The sequence below is a fragment of the Anolis sagrei genome, chromosome 2 (genome assembly GCF_037176765.1).
Source record: "Anolis sagrei isolate rAnoSag1 chromosome 2, rAnoSag1.mat, whole genome shotgun sequence".
Classification (NCBI taxonomy): Eukaryota; Metazoa; Chordata; class Lepidosauria; order Squamata; family Dactyloidae; genus Anolis; species Anolis sagrei.
Genome location: NC_090022.1, coordinates 116,356,281 through 116,372,899, shown reverse-complemented (window position 1 = coordinate 116,372,899; position 16,619 = coordinate 116,356,281). Strand labels below are relative to the sequence as shown.

Sequence of the window (16,619 nt, the reverse complement as noted above, 5' to 3'; positions counted from 1 at the left end):
CTCTAAAGGACAAAAAGTGCTTACTGGTCTGAAGGTTCAGGAAACATGTTCTGTTTCCTTTTCTACTTTTTAGTGTTACCATGAGAGCTAGGACCCACGCTTTAATCAAGACTGCAAAATTCATCTAAAGCACCTACTGCTAAGCTTTGTTGCTCTATAAAACCTTTGCCACTTTTGACAAGTCCTGACACTCTGAAGCTATCAAATTCTAAGCACGTTAAATCTCCGAGCCTGTTGAAAGACTGCAACAGTGTGGTTTACCTTGGCTAAACTACCAGTATACATTCTGGCTTATAATAACTGGGATGGAACCCCCCTGGGTTTGTAGCCTCTGAACAAGTAATCAAAGCATATAGCCTAGCACAGCCATGCAGTACAAATATTTGCCCTTTACTAAGGTCTTGCAGATGGGAGTATTTGGAAAAGGAAATAATAAGAATCCGCCGTTAATAGCAGCCAGAATCAGAATGACAGTATCATCCAGGCTTCAATTAAAAAGGAAAAAAATAACCTAAAGTGCAAAGACAGCACTGTGCAAAGAACATATTCTAGTCCCATTTTATCGATCTCTCTGTAAAGAGAAACAAACTAATCCTTTAAAGCCAGCAATGTCCCTTTTCTTGTAGTCTCCCTTCACTGTGTAGCACAGAATCAGTCTCCGTCATGGAGCTATGGCACTAAAATATGCCCCCGCACGCTAATTCCCATCTGATGTTTCTGTTGTTCCAACTCAACGCAATAATCAAGAAGGAAGCAAGCAAAATCAATCCCAGGAGCTGGCACTAAAGGATTATATTTAGCTTGCAATACAGGGACAGAGAAGGGGGAAGAATACGCCATTACTTAACCATGTGAAATTAATTAAGAATAGGTCATTTATCTGTTTAGAACTCTGATTATGGATGGGAGATGATTTGGGTGAAGGAAAAAAGTCAATAAAAGTCAAAAAGTAGGTTTTGTATGTCTGAAGAACAGACAACTGACAGAATGCACCTGACAAATTAAAGGAAAGCATTCTTGAAAGGTAGATAATGAAATCCAAATTGTATTAGGAATGCCTGTTAGATTTCACATGAAAAGTAGCTAAACTGCATTTTTAAAAACTGAAACTGAAACAATGATTTCTATGATTAAATGGAGAGAGCCTGCCATCTGAAGCAGATTGACTGCTATATAATTTTCTCAAAGCTGAAAGAGTAGACAATCACAAAAACCATACTGCCAAAATTATGGCAAGGACAAAGAATACTGACATTCCTCATGGATTTTTAGCTCATTACTTAACTCTTAGATTAATCAAAAAAATTCAACAAGTCTTCCACTTCAGCTCTACAGGGTATATGGGCTTACAAATCTCAATTTCTCTGCCAACTCCACATGTATTACATTGTTTTCTGCTATTATGATCAGGCCTATTGTTTCCAACCGTTTTGTAACATTGCAAACAATAAAGCCAAAAGCCAAGAAAAAATTCAAACTTCCAAATCCATTTATCCCAAAGCGCTTGAGCACTCCCTTGACATGTTATTCAAATTCTGACAAACTCTTGTTTAAATACTATCAAAAAATGTCACTGTGCAAGTGGCAGCTGACTTCCTATATGTCTTGATGGAGGATGAGGGGTGCTTGTCTTCTGTTTGTATAGTACTCAGGGATAAGCATAGTAGCATAGAAAAGCATCTCTACCTTACTAATAACTGTGGAAACTTCCAAACAGAAATGCAAGCGGTCATCTATGATGTAAGTTAATGGTTTACCAGCATTTTCTACTTTAACATTTCTAAGTGTAAAATATACCCAGTGTTCCAGGATCAAAGCTAAACTTCAGTGAATCATTCACATTTATATAGAAACTAGGCCTGTGCGGTTTCGTTCGTTAATTCGTTAATTCATTAAACATTCGTTAATTTTTGCATATACAAAACGATAACAAAACATATTTTCAAACCCGGAAGGGTTTTTAAATATCGAAACGGCAACCCCCACAGTTTTAACGAGCTTTCGCTAGTTTCGTAAATGGGGCAGGCAGGGGCGAAGGGGTGGCACGAGCGCGCACCCAGTGAGCCAAGCCCCGCGCCTGCCTGTTGGGCGCGAGCGCGGCTCCCGATTGGCCGGCCCGCGCGCGCTCGCCCTTAGGCTGAGGCCCTCTTTGGCAGGAGCTTCCCCCTCAGCGGCAGCAGCTTCCCCCTCGCCCCTTTGGTGCTCCGTGCTCCTTCTTCCCCAGGCTGGGCGCCAGGCTTGGGAGCCCAGCCCCGGGAAGGAAGGGAATTTTTAGCCACGGAGCAGCAGAAGGGCGAGGAGGAGGCTGCTGGCGAAGAGGGCCTCAGCGGCGGCAGCTTCCCCCTCACCCTTCTGCTGCTCCGTGGCTAAAAGTTTCCTTCCTCCCCGGGCTGGGCTCCCAAGCCTGGCGCCCAGCTTGGGGAAGAAGGAGGACGGAGGAGCAAAGGGGCAAGGGGGAAGCTGCCGCCGCTGAGGCCCCCTTCGCCAGTAGCCTCCTCCTCGCCCTCAGCGGCAGCAGGCTTGGGAGCCCAGCCCCGGGAAGGAAGGGAATTTTTAGCCACGGAGCAGCAGAAGGGCGAGGAGGAGGCTGCTGGCGAAGAGGGCCTCAGTGGCGGCAGCTTCCCCCTCGCCCTTCTGCTGCTCCGTGGCTAAAAGTTTCCTTCCTCCCCGGGCTGGGCTCCCAAGCCTGGCGCCCAGCTTGGGGAAGAAGGAGGACGGAGGAGCAAAGGGGCGAGGGGGAAGCTGCCGCCGCTGAGGCCCCCTTCGCCAGTAGCCTCCTCCTCGCCCTCAGCGGCAGCAGGCTTGGGAGCCCAGCCCCGGGAAGGAAGGGAATTTTTAGCCACGGAGCAGCAGAAGGGCGAGGAGGAGGCTGCTGGCGAAGAGGGCCTCAGCGGCGGCAGCTTCCCCCTCGCCCTTCTGCTGCTCCGTGGCTAAAAGTTTCCTTCCTCCCCGGGCTGGGCTCCCAAGCCTGGCGCCCAGCTTGGGGAAGAAGGAGGACGGAGGAGCAAAGGGGCGAGGGGGAAGCTGCCGCCGCTGAGGCCCCCTTCGCCAGTAGCCTCCTCCTCGCCCTCAGCGGCAGCAGGCTTGGGAGCCCAGCCCCGGGAAGGAAGGGAATTTTTAGCCACGGAGCAGCAGAGGGGCGGGGAGGAGGCTCCTGCCAAAGAGGGCATTTCCATTTTAAAATATTTTTTTAATATTATTTTAATATTATTCTTAAAAAATACAAAAAATATTCTAAAAATTTGTTAATATTTACAAAATTTCGTAAATACCAAAACTTTTTTGGGGGAAAGTTTTGTAATTATTTTAAATATCGAAACAAAAAAACACCCCAATTACAAATCGATTTTAGAAACAATTTTTTTCTTGATCAAACAGGCCTAATAGAAACCTTATCTAACACAGCTGGTCACATTTTTTGTTTCTTAATTACTATAATATCAAAATTGGTTAAGATTTTGCTCTAATAAAATTGGCCTTTTCAAATTACTGGATCATGACTGCATCAATTCTTTGTTGATCAGTCAAAGGCTTACTTCTACATAATACTGTCTTGGATTTGTGTCCAAATTGATATTCTTCCATTTCAAGACAATATGCAGTATCATTTTTTCCTTCCACTGGCTTCTGGAGCCTCACTTCAGTGGCTTCGATTTTAAAAAGGGAAGAGAATAATTTACATTTGTCCAGTCTTGGCAAGGAGAATTTGATCAGAAGCATGAACAATTAACATTTTATTTGTGTAAAAGTAAACAATTATAAAACCACCTGTACAGTCTTTTGAAATACGTTATATGTGCTGTTAGTTTCTGTAAGCTTTTGCCAAAACAACTTATGTCACAGTAAAACACAATCATTTCCACTTTTCCATACCCCGGGCACCCCGGATGCCTGCAGCTTGCTCCGCCCTTCACTTACACCTTTCTGGTGAGGCGCCCCTTCACCTCACCATTGGGACCGCATTAAGTCCACGAATCCTGATGAATGGATTTTCTTCTACTGTACTTGTACAGCGTCGCCCTTAATGCTTTCATACAGTCACTCCATATGGCAGGAACATGGCCATTGCCATTTTTGAGCTCCCCCCACCATATGGGGCAATCACAGATTCTCCAATCCGGATTGGAAGTTTCAGCACCCGCTCTATAAGACGACCCCCGGCGTATAAGACCACTCCTGTGTATAGGATGACTCCCGTGTATAAGACGACCACTGACTTTTGAGAAGATTTTCTTGGGTTGAAAAGTAGTGTTATATGCCAGAAAATACGGTACTAGCCCCAGTCTGTGGATAATGGGATTGAGGTATGGTAGTTGAAACAGGGGGAGCAAGATCTTCCATCCCAAACCACAGATTATAAAATTTTGCAATTTACAGCTCTCCACAGTGACCACTTTTGATCACTAACCTCATGAGGGAAGAAAATAAATTCAGAAAAGGACTCTTAACTGTACAAACAATTACCGTAGGTAATGCCCACCAGTGAAGGAGTGTGAAAAAAATATTTAATAGTTATCATAAGACCTCTGATCTCAGAAGTGGCATGAGTACTGGCAATTTTCCTTCTCAAAGTCAAATATCTACTGAATTGGTACATGGCACGATGTGAGATAGGCAGTTCATGAAATTCACAGACACTTCCAAAGAGAGACAGTCAGTACATAGACAAGGACCATTCGGCTGGAAAGGAATACTCTCATATGATGCTTCCAGGACATGAGGCTCATTCACACTACATTATTGTAATATTATGAATCCACGTTAATTGTTATGGCTGCCTCCAATGGAATCCTGAGATTTGTATTTCAGTTAGAGGCACCAGAGTATTTCAAAGATTCCATAGGCAACTGAAGTGGAAACATGGCATCATCATTCTTTAGCAGGCATGGGAAAACTTTTTTGTCTTGGGGCTGCATTATGAGACGGACCCGGAGCGCTGGGCCAGGAGGAAGGGGGGACCAGGCACATGCTTGGTGGGGCAGGCCTGGGAGGGAGAGGGTCCAGGAGAGGAAGGGCCCGGAGGGGGCAGGGCAGGGCCTGGGTCATCCTCAGGTTGTCCTCCCAGCATAAGGACAGGACACACAGCGACTGTCCCGATCCCCCTCTCCTGATACTCTGGCTGCCCTCTAGGCATTATGTCAGGAGGTTAGCGAGACAGGCAGTGGTTGGGAGTGCTCTGGAGGGCTCTCAGTTACCATGTGCCTTCTTCAAGGTGTCCTCCCAGCACAAAGATGGGGCTGCTTGTACTGTCCTTATGCTGGGAGGAGGACGGGACACATGGTGGCTGAGAGTGCTGCAGAGGGTTTTCAGTTGCTACATGACTTTCTCCCCTATCTTTTTCACCTAAGGACACAGCGAGCCACCGTGTCCTTCTGCCAAGAGGGCAGGGAAAATGAGGAGGGCCTGAGGTAAGCACCCCCTCGCCTTAATTTGCCCATGCCTATTCTATAGTGTGAATGTGAAGATAATGACTGCAATATGTGGATACATTTGACTTGTCCATGTCTCAGGAAGGTAATACAATCCAGAGGAAAAATAAAATAAAAAGGCATACTTAATGGATCATGCATCTCAACATGTGTTGCTTTTTGATTACATAAATAAAACTAGGATTGCCTCTTCATCAGACAAGCAGGGTTCGACTTGTCCAATACAGTGTAACGCTGGGGTGACATTGTCCCTTTTGAAAGAGAATTGGTAAATGCTTATGAGTCCTCATTTTATTCACTGTGCCAGCATGCTTCCAACTGGGATAATCTCCATTAAACCATCTGTGCTCCCATCTTCGCTCAGCTTGCGCCCGCTGGGCTCCCTGTAAAATTGCAGCATCTGTGAACCTGTATGCATGGATACTAGTCCCTGTCCTGTTAGCTAAAAATCCTCAGCCCAAAACCTGGCAAAACAGATGTACCCCAATGTCTCAAACAGCACAATCCAATCTGGAGACAGCATCTTCTGCATGCAATGCTTTCTTCTATATCACTATTCTCTCCCCTTACTTTGAAACCCTCCACAATGTTCTGTGTGCACCCAATTCTATTTGTGCCTTATTCAGCTAGATGAATAACATTGGGGGAAAACAAAGCTGCTCTGGTGCAGAGCTGAAGTTACATTTGCAGTAATCATATTGTATCCAGAATCAGACCATCTAATTGGGTAATGTTCAGTCCAATTTGTACTCTCTACAAAAACTCAATCTGTGATCAATGGCAATATAACTTTAGAACTAGAAATAAACTTTAAGACCACAAGTATTAAAACAGTTCAAACATAGTACCAAATCATAGTTTGTCAAGAAAGCCTTATTCCCACTAACTTTCTTTTGATCCAATTCAGCTAGCTACTCCCTTTGCAGCAGGCAGTCTATTGCCTTCTCATTACATTAAAACTGGCAAAAAACCCCAGTTTGTTTTTCCTCTCAAACCCACATTAACAAAACAGCTTCTAACCATGAATCAGACCATAATTTATGCTAAGGAGAAAGCAATTCAATGGGGGTGGGGAGCAAGTAAACTAATAAATATCTACATGTCATCTACATCTACAGTTTCTCTTTTTATGTGATAGCTGAGAGTTAGATCACTTTGGTTTTCAAAAACAAGACTTAGTGACCAGAAAACATGGCAACACTGTACATTTTAAATGTAAAAACATTATCTTGCTAGATTCACTGGACAATGCAAAATGACAATTTGCACCAATTGATCCCCCAACTGAATTTCAAAGATCATACCATAATATGTCTTAACTGAACAATTCAAATTCACAATCCATTTCTCTCTTTCAAAATAAGGGAAGCAGAATAGAGCCTAAAATTATATGCCTTGGCTGGGGGAATGTGATGAATTCAAGCATCTCAACAACATTTTCTATTCCCTGTTTATTTTTGCAAGGTTGTACTTCCAGAGGTAATTTACAAGAGAGATAACACTGAAATTTGTGCAGGACGAAGGTTAATGTAGGCCGTGTACATCGTGCACAGACAGTACAGACACACTTAGGTGTGCTGGAGTCTAAGAAGCAACATTAAAAATGCAGGCAGGCAACTCATCAGAGAACAACTTAATCTGTCTAAATATTCTCATTACGTACATGGTATTCTGCTTCGATTATTGAAGTATAAAAACAGACCATTTCTAGGACTTTTGGCACATTAAACCATGAAACAGGATTTTATGTCAGTCATTCTTTCCTTTTCCAGCTCAAAAGCTGCAATGTTTGAAATGTATTGCTACAATGGAAGGGGAAGGAATAGGAGTGAAGAAAAATAAAGACCTTGGGAATGAGAGACTAGGGCTCTTGTAAGAGAAAAAGTGTCCATTTCATTCAGCAGTTGTGGTTACTGTCAGCTTTAAAGCAGAATTGCCACTATCTCCAGAGAGACAAACATCTTATGTGTTTTGGTTTTCCTGGATATAAAAGCCCAACTGATGAGAAATGCATATGCACTATGAAAGCCTTGCTCAAAATGGGTAGTGGCAGCTGTTTAGTGCCTTGGAAAAATCTGAAGGAGAGTAGACAGGTAGGCAAAAATACAGGTCTCACACCCATGGATAATTCTCTTTAGTTCAGGATAAAAGTCCAGTTCCTTTTCGTCTCACTGAGGCATCCCAATGTTTTTTTAAAATTTATTTTATAAGATAAAGTAAGCCTCTTGGAGAGGCTACTGCTATACAAGTGCACCAACAGCAGGGCCGTAGCCAGAAAAAAAATTCGGGGAGGGTTGACAATTTTGGGGAGGTTGAAAACTTCGGGGAGGGTTGAAAATTTCGGGAGGGGGGGTTGAAACCTGTCTCCTAGCTCACGCTGAAGCCAAGAGCACAGCAGGGGGCAGAGCAACCTTCAATAGCCTGCAGCTCCACCCCTGTCAACCACCTCCACCAAGTCTGGCCTCCTTAATGAGAGCATTCAACACACATCCACCCAACTTGGTTGCTTCACTACATCGGCTATTGCTGCAAATAATGACAGTGTGAATAAATTGTCAGTATTTGCTTGAGATAGTGCTTACAGTTTTGGAGGGACTCTTAATTTTTTGCATCTCATAGACTTAGCATGGGGATTTGGTTAACCAGTTAAAATTCATGAGTAAACCAGTTTTTTTAAAAAAAAAATCTGAAACATTTCGGGGGGGGGTTGAACCCCTAAAACCACCCCCTCGCTACAGGCCTGACCAACAGGTACAGAAGAAAAACCCAATAGGGTAGAATACATAATAACGAGTCAGAATGGTTCTTTTTTGGAACAACTCTATCTGCTTTAAACTTGAAGTCCTTCAGTATATCCTCTCCATTTCTGGTCAAAGAATGTGCTTGAATCTGAGGCTACCAAATTCATCAAGAAAGAAAGGGGGGAGACAGGAAGGAAGGGAAAGTGTGAAGGCACCTTATAATTTCCAAACAACTGCAGCCACAATTTCCTAGAAACCTGGCCAATATTTTAGAAACAAAAAAAAAAAACCACTCAATTCACACCATTGAAAAGGAATTCTGTGATTGCAGACAGCATCTTTGCGAGTGTCAATTTTATTTTCTTCTAATAAAAAGTGCTGCTGCTACCACAAACCAACAATGAATAACTCAGCTAACTTAAACCTAATGTCACCATAACATGTGCACTAGCACAGTGAGACTTTCCCCTCTATTCCTGCTGCCCTCCAATACTGCTCAAAATCCTGCTGCAGGGGTTTTTCTAGCCCTCTACAGCAAGAGTGAAAGCACACCTGAGGGAGGGGGTTATGCTGCAGAGAACTGCTCTCTCCTGTTTCTACTTCTGGACAGTGATCCACCAATAGATCCTCTGGATCCCACCTCCCATGTTGAATTAATCCCCTTTACTCATCCAATTCATTGCACCTCTTCTCACTTCAATCTTCTTTATCAAATCATTTCACTAATAAAGTCTCATCTTCCCTGCCCTTTGAGGTATCTATTTTTCCTTACAATAGATTCTGGATAAAAGTTTATTAATATCTCATGCTTTTATATCTCATGCTTTAGACAAAAGGATTACTTGAATGGCTTAGAACATTAAGTAGCAAGTTCTTTTTAAAATCTAAATGTTCAGTATGACACACAAAACAAGTAAGAGTGAGGAGGGAGAAAAATTTACTGGTATAACACTCAGTAAAAAGGTGGATATTTTCATTCCTTTATACCTTCATCACACTAGAGAAAAAATCCACTTAAAATTTGGTTTCTGCCTCCTGCAGAATTCTGGGGTTTGTAGTTTAGGGAAGAGCCTTTAACACACTCACTAAACTGCAAACCCAAAATTCTGCAAGAAGCAGAAATCAGATTTTAAGTGGATTTTTCCTCTAGTGTGATGAAGTGGATAGTGTTGTATTTGGGGTAAAAGGAATCTAACTTTCAAAGAGACACAGGACTGCTTTGATTCTATGGTTCACTTCAATATGCTGTGAAAAAGGAAGTGGGCAGGAAAAGTGCAAGCCCATATCATGCCCCCAATTTGATCACACATCAAAGTGGTTGAGTAGACGTTGGCACATCTGAGAACTCAAAGCTATGCAGCAAAGTAATGGAAAACAATGAAGGGTAAGGTGTGGTTACTGATCTGTGCAACTTATCATTTTTTCTCAAAACTGTTCCATGTTCATTTAACAATGCAACAGAAGCTATTTAGAAGATAAGAGTTGCTCGTGACTCTGTAATAATGGTGAAACTGCCTTACACAAACTGAAAACAGAATAACTATGAAATACCCATCAAAACAAAGACAAAGCAAATAGCACCACAGAACAGAGCAAAAATTCTACTCCTATTTCAGTCCTCCCCCCTCCCCCCGCTTATAATTTTTTTTATGAATTATTGGTACAATATCTAGAAGGTGCAGGCAGTAATTAATGCCTGGATGTCTTTTCTATCATGTTTCTTCTGGTGGCTCAGAGTTATGGAAATTCTGTTAAAAAAATCTTCAATCATGTAGGAAATTTTGAAGAAGCAGACCTAGATGCAGTTTAATAAAGCAATAATATTCCTTTTAAATAATTAACCAGGTTGTGACATTTGCTAATATTCCTGAGACCCAGCTCCTGCTTCAGCATTATTATTATTATTGCTAGAAAGGGGGAAAGTAATATGCTGCTCAGGAGAATGATCTAACACAAACACACACAAATGTGCCCTCAGGTAAAAAAAAGTGCAATGCACCAGGTAATTTTCTCCTTATCATCTACCATGGCTGAGTGGTGGATTGTGTATAAAAATATCGGTTGTCAATATTTGTATTGAAAAGGGGGTCAACCCACAACTGTAAGTCACTTCACTTAGTCACTTAATCACTTAAACAACTTGAGCAGTGTGCCATTGTATGGCCATTTTTGGCTCTCACACTGTACACCATACGGAATGAATCAGATCATTGGGTGGGAATGCAAACTGTTGGGTGGGAGGATGACAATTTAATTTTTAAAGAAATAAATTAAAAAATGTAAATATGTAAGTGAAAAAGGTACAATTAAAATTATTAAAATAGTAATACAATGCAAATTAGAGTTTCATACAGTAATAATATAGAACCTCAATTATATTTTCAAGCAACTAAAAGGACATTACCATTTTAAACATACTGTCTAATGTCTTAGGGGCCCCACTTGCAACTGGGCAAGCTGAACACCCTAACCAGTGCACCACTGCATGTGTTTATCTCAGCCTTCACCAGCAATATTTATTTAACAATTCACAAAGTTGAGTATTATTTATTTCCCCTGTTTCTTACTTGGAATCAATGTCAGCTATATTCGGGTGCTACCAAGTAGCAAATGTTATCAAGTAGCAAATTCCAGACAGAAACATAACAGAGAAAATTCTTAAGAACTTAAGAGTCAAGAGAGAAATCCCCACATAATAGCCTTCCATCTATATGCATTAGAGCAGTGGTTCCCAAACTGTGGGCCACAGCCCACTGGTGGACCGCTAGACCTAAAATAAGGTCCATGGCTCTGGATTATTAAATATGGTTTTCTATGAGCGAAGAGATGGCAACTACTGAATGATGTATGTTCTGTGTCAGCAAAAGTAAAGCTGATGTGGTATATCCAATGCAGTTTTCTGAATCAACACGACAGATAATGAAACCAAATCTGAAGTTGACAAAAAACTGATTAGTAACCCTCTTGGTAATAATGTTGGAGAGTGGTCCCTGGTCAAAGTGGTCTCTGATCAAAAAAAGGTTGGGAACCACTGCATTAGAGAGTATGTGACCAATAGACGCAATGTTGTCTTGATAAAAGGACATTTGCTAGGAAGCTGACTACAGAAAAAAAAGGTAGCTCTACTTAAATGTTAATGTATTCTTGTACAAGGCATCCAACCACCCTTTTCAATGCACATATTTTTGCAATATAAGAAGATACATTCATGTTTTGGCTTGGAAGAACTGCTTATTACAACATACAAACAATAAAACAGATGCAAAATGTACAGCAGAAGCAATTGTAAGCTGATCACATGATACCTACAACTGCAGTGTGAACCCAGTCTGAGCAGTTTGCATTCTGTTATATCATCACTGATGTCAGCCAATCATCCACTTTTAGCTGAATGGACCACCAAGTTAAAGTTTTTTATTCATTGAAGTCTTTTTAAAAGAAGGGGGCATTAATATCAATTTAATTGTCTTGGCTGAAGATACTCACCAGATAAATTCTGTAAGCATCAATCCTTCTAATTCGTCCCCAGCACTTGTCTGTATCATTGTACTTTGTACTATCTTCAACACTGCATGAATGATTGAGGTTCCTGCTGCTGAACACACGGAGAAAAACTACAATTAATATACTTCTGACAATATGAGAAAAGTTTTCATTCAAACCTCTAAATTTTCACTCTGGATTCAGAAAAAAGGCTTTGTGAGAAAGTGCAAAACTAATTTTTTACAAGTCCTATCATATTTCCAAGAAATGGTTTTGGGTATTGCAAAATAGTAGCGTTGTTTTTTTAAAATGAGAATATAATCTAAACATGTACTTTTCTGGAATCATTTAAAAGACACATTCGACAGCAACATTAGAAGGAAAATAATAATTCATCTAACATGAATTTATGGGGGCAATATTAGTCATTTAATCAAATAGCTTCAATTGGTTAAATCTGTATTGACTTGTTTTAAAAGACACAATACTTCTGAACAAAAGCCTACTTTGTTTTTGGGGGTTTTTTTTGATGATGCACATATATGTTGCATTAAGCTACTCTCTTAGAACAGGCAAGTTTATCAGTATAGAAAAGCAGTGGTGTCTCCTCTAAGGTGGCATCAGCACTTTTTTCACTAGCTAATCAAGGATATCTCTTAATCAAGTACTCTAGATGATTAACAGGGTAAATATTGCTGTGCTATAAGAGGTAAAGCTGAAATCAGCCTTTAGACTTAACACTGTACTAAGCAAAGCTAAATTACATCAGAACGCTATAGCTTTGGGAAATACATTTGAAAAATACAGTGGAAACTATTTACATACAGGCCAGGAACCAGGCTACAGTGAAAGTTATGAATATGAAATAATGATGTTATTATACAACATTCCAGCAAGACATTTCACAAAATGTTGTCATCAAAAGTACACTTACCAGGTCACCTGCATGAGTGAAACTGGAACAGCAGCTGCATATATTGCAAGATCACCATAGAGGTAGATGATTATACAGAAATAAAACAAATTGACTCCCACTGCAAAGAAAGGAAACATTAGATGGATTGGGCTAGATCAGTATATTCCTGAAACCTTTTGCACTTTGTCCTAAAATTGACAGCCTACTTTATTAAAACTGGTAGAATTGGAAGTTTAACAAAAAGGCCAAAAAGCTTGCACAGAAGAGGTTTATCTACATATGATAAAATTATAGTAACTTATGAAGAAAACTAAAGTCTTACATGTTATCCTATATAGCTCCGTTATTGTGATCAATGAAAGTCTTCTCAAGTCTACAACTGTAAACGAAAACCATGGTAATTAGACTCAGTCTGCACTATAAATGTGCATCTGATCTGTCTTAATTTATGAGATATAGAAATCAGGATGCTCTATAGCTAGACAGTGAGTACTCTGTGCAACCTCTGGCAGAAGTTGATCATGAAGTTGTGCTGCATGACCTAGAGATTTCCAGAGCATTTTTAATTGGTGGTTTTTCATTTCCATTTCCATTTCCATCCCATTCCCATGGGATCCTCTAACTGAAGTGAATGTGAAGGACTGATTATGCATTGACAATTACTATACATATGGCACAGCAATGAACAAGAATAAGCTACGAAATGACCTAGTTTATGTTCTGTAGACTGCTATGATCTGCATCAGTATTAAGTATATAGATCCTTTAGTAGCGTTATTGAGATATCAACCTCCACCCAGCAATAGGAATTATATACAATATATTAATTATTATCTGTGGATGATACTGTCAGCACATTGGATTTTTTCTCTTTGCCTGCAAAGTAACCTTTCATGAATCTCACTGGAATGTGCTTCACCACAGCTTGGACTCCATAGAACAAAGCTTCAAATCATTACAATCACCTAACAATAAAGCAAACCAGAGGTCAGAAGATGCCCAATGCCCTCTTTTAACCTCTTCCTAGGAACCTGCTTCATCTATAGCATCTATCTGGCCCCCTTTGGGAATTCTCCATTGTATTTAACTGTGGTTTTTGTCCATTGGACAGCACCTCCTCTCTCTAGCTGGCATTGCACCATCAGGACCATCAACCATTCATCAAACTGCATTCCAGCCAGATGCACCCAATTTCTAGGAAGGACTCACAGAAACTCACAGACACAAAACATCAAACTAAGGAATGACAATTTATTAAATTTCCCACCACGCCTCTGGTTGGTTCAGAGGCAGAAGCAAATTCATGCCTCCTCCAATGAACCTGCAGATCCTAGCCAGCTATCTGTGAGACCAATGGGAAGTCAACATCGCAATTTTAAATTGTTCTGTATTACTATAAATAATCCATGTGTTAGCAGTTGGGTACATCACTACTTTGAGCACTAGCTCTGCTGATATCCTCTCTGGCCATTGAGAATTATAGACTTCTGTTCTTGCCTTCACATCCATCTGCGCTTCTTTCAGCCTTCTGGCCGCTTAGCACACCAGGTTTTCAAACCCACAATCTACTGGAAGTGAAATCACTTAGCAGAAGCTCCATTTCAAAACTGGATGGAATTCCACTCCCATAAGATTTGCATACTTAGACATGATAAGAAAAACCATGCATTTTCTCTAGAAGACATGAAGGAGCAAAAGGCAGAGGAACAGAATCCACAATTTTACTGACAAAATAGATTACTGGAAGGCAAACAAACTCTGCTCTCATGAGCAGAAATCAATAGAGATAAAGAGATGCCTGACTCTAAAGAAATAGAACCAAAAAGATTTCATTTCAAATGGAAAGCAAGAGATAGAAATAAACATAAACTGTTTCATATAAAGTAGGAGAAAATTTGAATGTGCTATGAAAGTAAAATATAATGGAGCTCCAGAGAAATATTACCAACCTTATAACCAAGCTAGCATTTCAACATTCCTCTTCCAACTAGACACTAGCAACTCTACTTCTCAAAAGACTTCAACTACTATGGTAACATATCATTTTGCAAAACATTTTAACCTTAGCAAGCAGAGCAGAACTATATCCCCCATAATTGTGTTTCATAACATATTGAGAACTGGTCTGTACAGTCATATAGATTTTACAATTTGTGGAAAAACATAACTTTGTTATTTAATTATTTATTTGCTTGCCATTTGTAGATTCTGAATTAATTTTTGATGTTTGAAGCATGTTTGGTTGTAGTGAAATATATAGGCTACTCATACAGTGCATCTCATGGCCACTAATCTTCCTACATTACAGTGTCAAAGATCTTGTAAGATATATGTTAATATTCTAAGTATAAAATAAGAAGCAAAAAAAATATACATACCAGTTCTCAATATGTCTGTGACCAGGGCAAAGAAAACAACTATAAAAAATGCAATTATTCACTAGAACTTGCAAAAAAAACCCCACTCTTCACAAATGTTTTTCTACAGTCTCAGATACTGTTTCCCAAAAATGGCATTAATCAATGCCCAAATTAAATGGATAAAATAAAGGATGAGGTATTGGAGAGAACTGTAGAAAAATCACTATTATTTATTGTGAATATCAGGTCATTAGAGCACAGGATCCACTCAGTTAGGTCATTGCACAGGAGCTTCCAAAAAAAAAAATTTACAGTCAACTTGGCAATAAGCCAGGTCCTTAGACAGAAAATAATGAGGTTGGATATGCTGTTATTCACATGAACCCCTTTCATTTTCTAGGATCCAAACAGAGTGACAATGCCTTAATCATAGCCGCTCAAGGTACCTATTAAAGACATAAAGTCCAAGAAGAGCATGCTATTTTAAGCCTTTCTAACTTGAAACCTTAGCTTTCCAGCCAGTTTTGCTATCACTCCTTTCAACATCTCCAGAACTTTTTGCTACTTGCTCAGGACTAACAGGAGTCTAAGGTTGAACTTTAAAATAAACAAAGAATTTCAGGTGAGATTCCAACCCCCACCGATGCCCGCCTTCCCTACCTACAGAGGGACATTAGCCTCAGCTCTGTTTTATAAACTGCCACCGACCTTCATCAATCAATACTTTCATTACTGGACACAAAACAGGAAGATCAATGACTTCCTACAAGGATGGTACGTGATGCATGTGCCTTGAATCCATTACTACAATAAATGACTCCTGGATCCTTCATACAGAACAGCACCCAGCTCTGCTTCCAACCTGCTTCCCTTCACTGGAGTTATGCAGGGCACTCCCTGATGCCCCCGCCAGCTTGTCTGCCTAAAGTGTTATGGCTGCAAATCTATTCCCTACAGAAAACAGTCAAGTCAGAGGTAAAAGATTTATCCACAGCTTAACTTCTAAAACTAGAGACCCAGAGAATGTTAAAGTGTTAAGATAGTCAAGGGAGTGAGGAAAGAAAACAAGGATTTTGCTTTTAACAAGCCAATAACTCTAAAAAGGATGAATAACAGAGCCACTACCCATCTCAATTCAGCAGAGCCACAACCCATGAAACCCGAAAAGTCTGGTTCTTTGACAACACTGCATAAATATTTCCATCATAATAACAAACCATCTAGGTTTTATTTTGAAGTGGAATATTAGCACACTGAGGATTCACACCCTTGTTTCAAGCTCAAATAAAGCCACAATGTGCAGAAAAGAAAGGTGCAATTTCACTTTACTGAATAAACAGAAATTTTGACACAGTTCAAATGCACAAGGGCTGATATTTTCTACAGTGAGAGATGAATTAAGAGAACTGAACACACTTATGATGGCTGACAATTTCTGGTACTCCACCAAGAGAAAACACATAGGGAGGTCTCTGGTAAGCTAGAGATTGGTTTAGATATTGTCATCCAATATGGTGAAAAGGACTCTGTGCAAATAATACCTCTAGTTTAGCACTGCACAATGGGGTGCTTACTAAAGTAGTCTGTTGATCTGTGCAGTCAACAAAACAGTTTTTTCTATGAACTATTAAAAGTAGGGCAAATATATTTTTACCCACAAAAAGCATTCTAATTTCTCCAATTTATATTG

The 16,619-nt window shown here is 40.4% G+C and overlaps 1 protein-coding gene across 2 annotated transcripts in view; it reads right to left on the bottom strand.

The window, feature by feature from the left end:
* The window catches only part of TMEM104 (transmembrane protein 104), a 102,185-nt gene that overhangs the window by 63,801 nt on the left and 21,765 nt on the right, over positions 1-16,619 (bottom strand). The window contains exons 7-8 of one of the 2 annotated variants that reach the window (XM_060764729.2): positions 12,588-12,687; positions 11,657-11,762 (exon numbers count right to left, since the gene is read on the bottom strand). In XM_060764729.2, the coding sequence (XP_060620712.2) occupies positions 11,657-11,762; positions 12,588-12,687 (206 nt within the window). Of the gene's footprint in view, positions 1-11,656; positions 11,766-12,587; positions 12,688-16,619 lie in introns of both variants that reach the window. The other variant, XM_060764728.2, reaches the window with a different exon arrangement.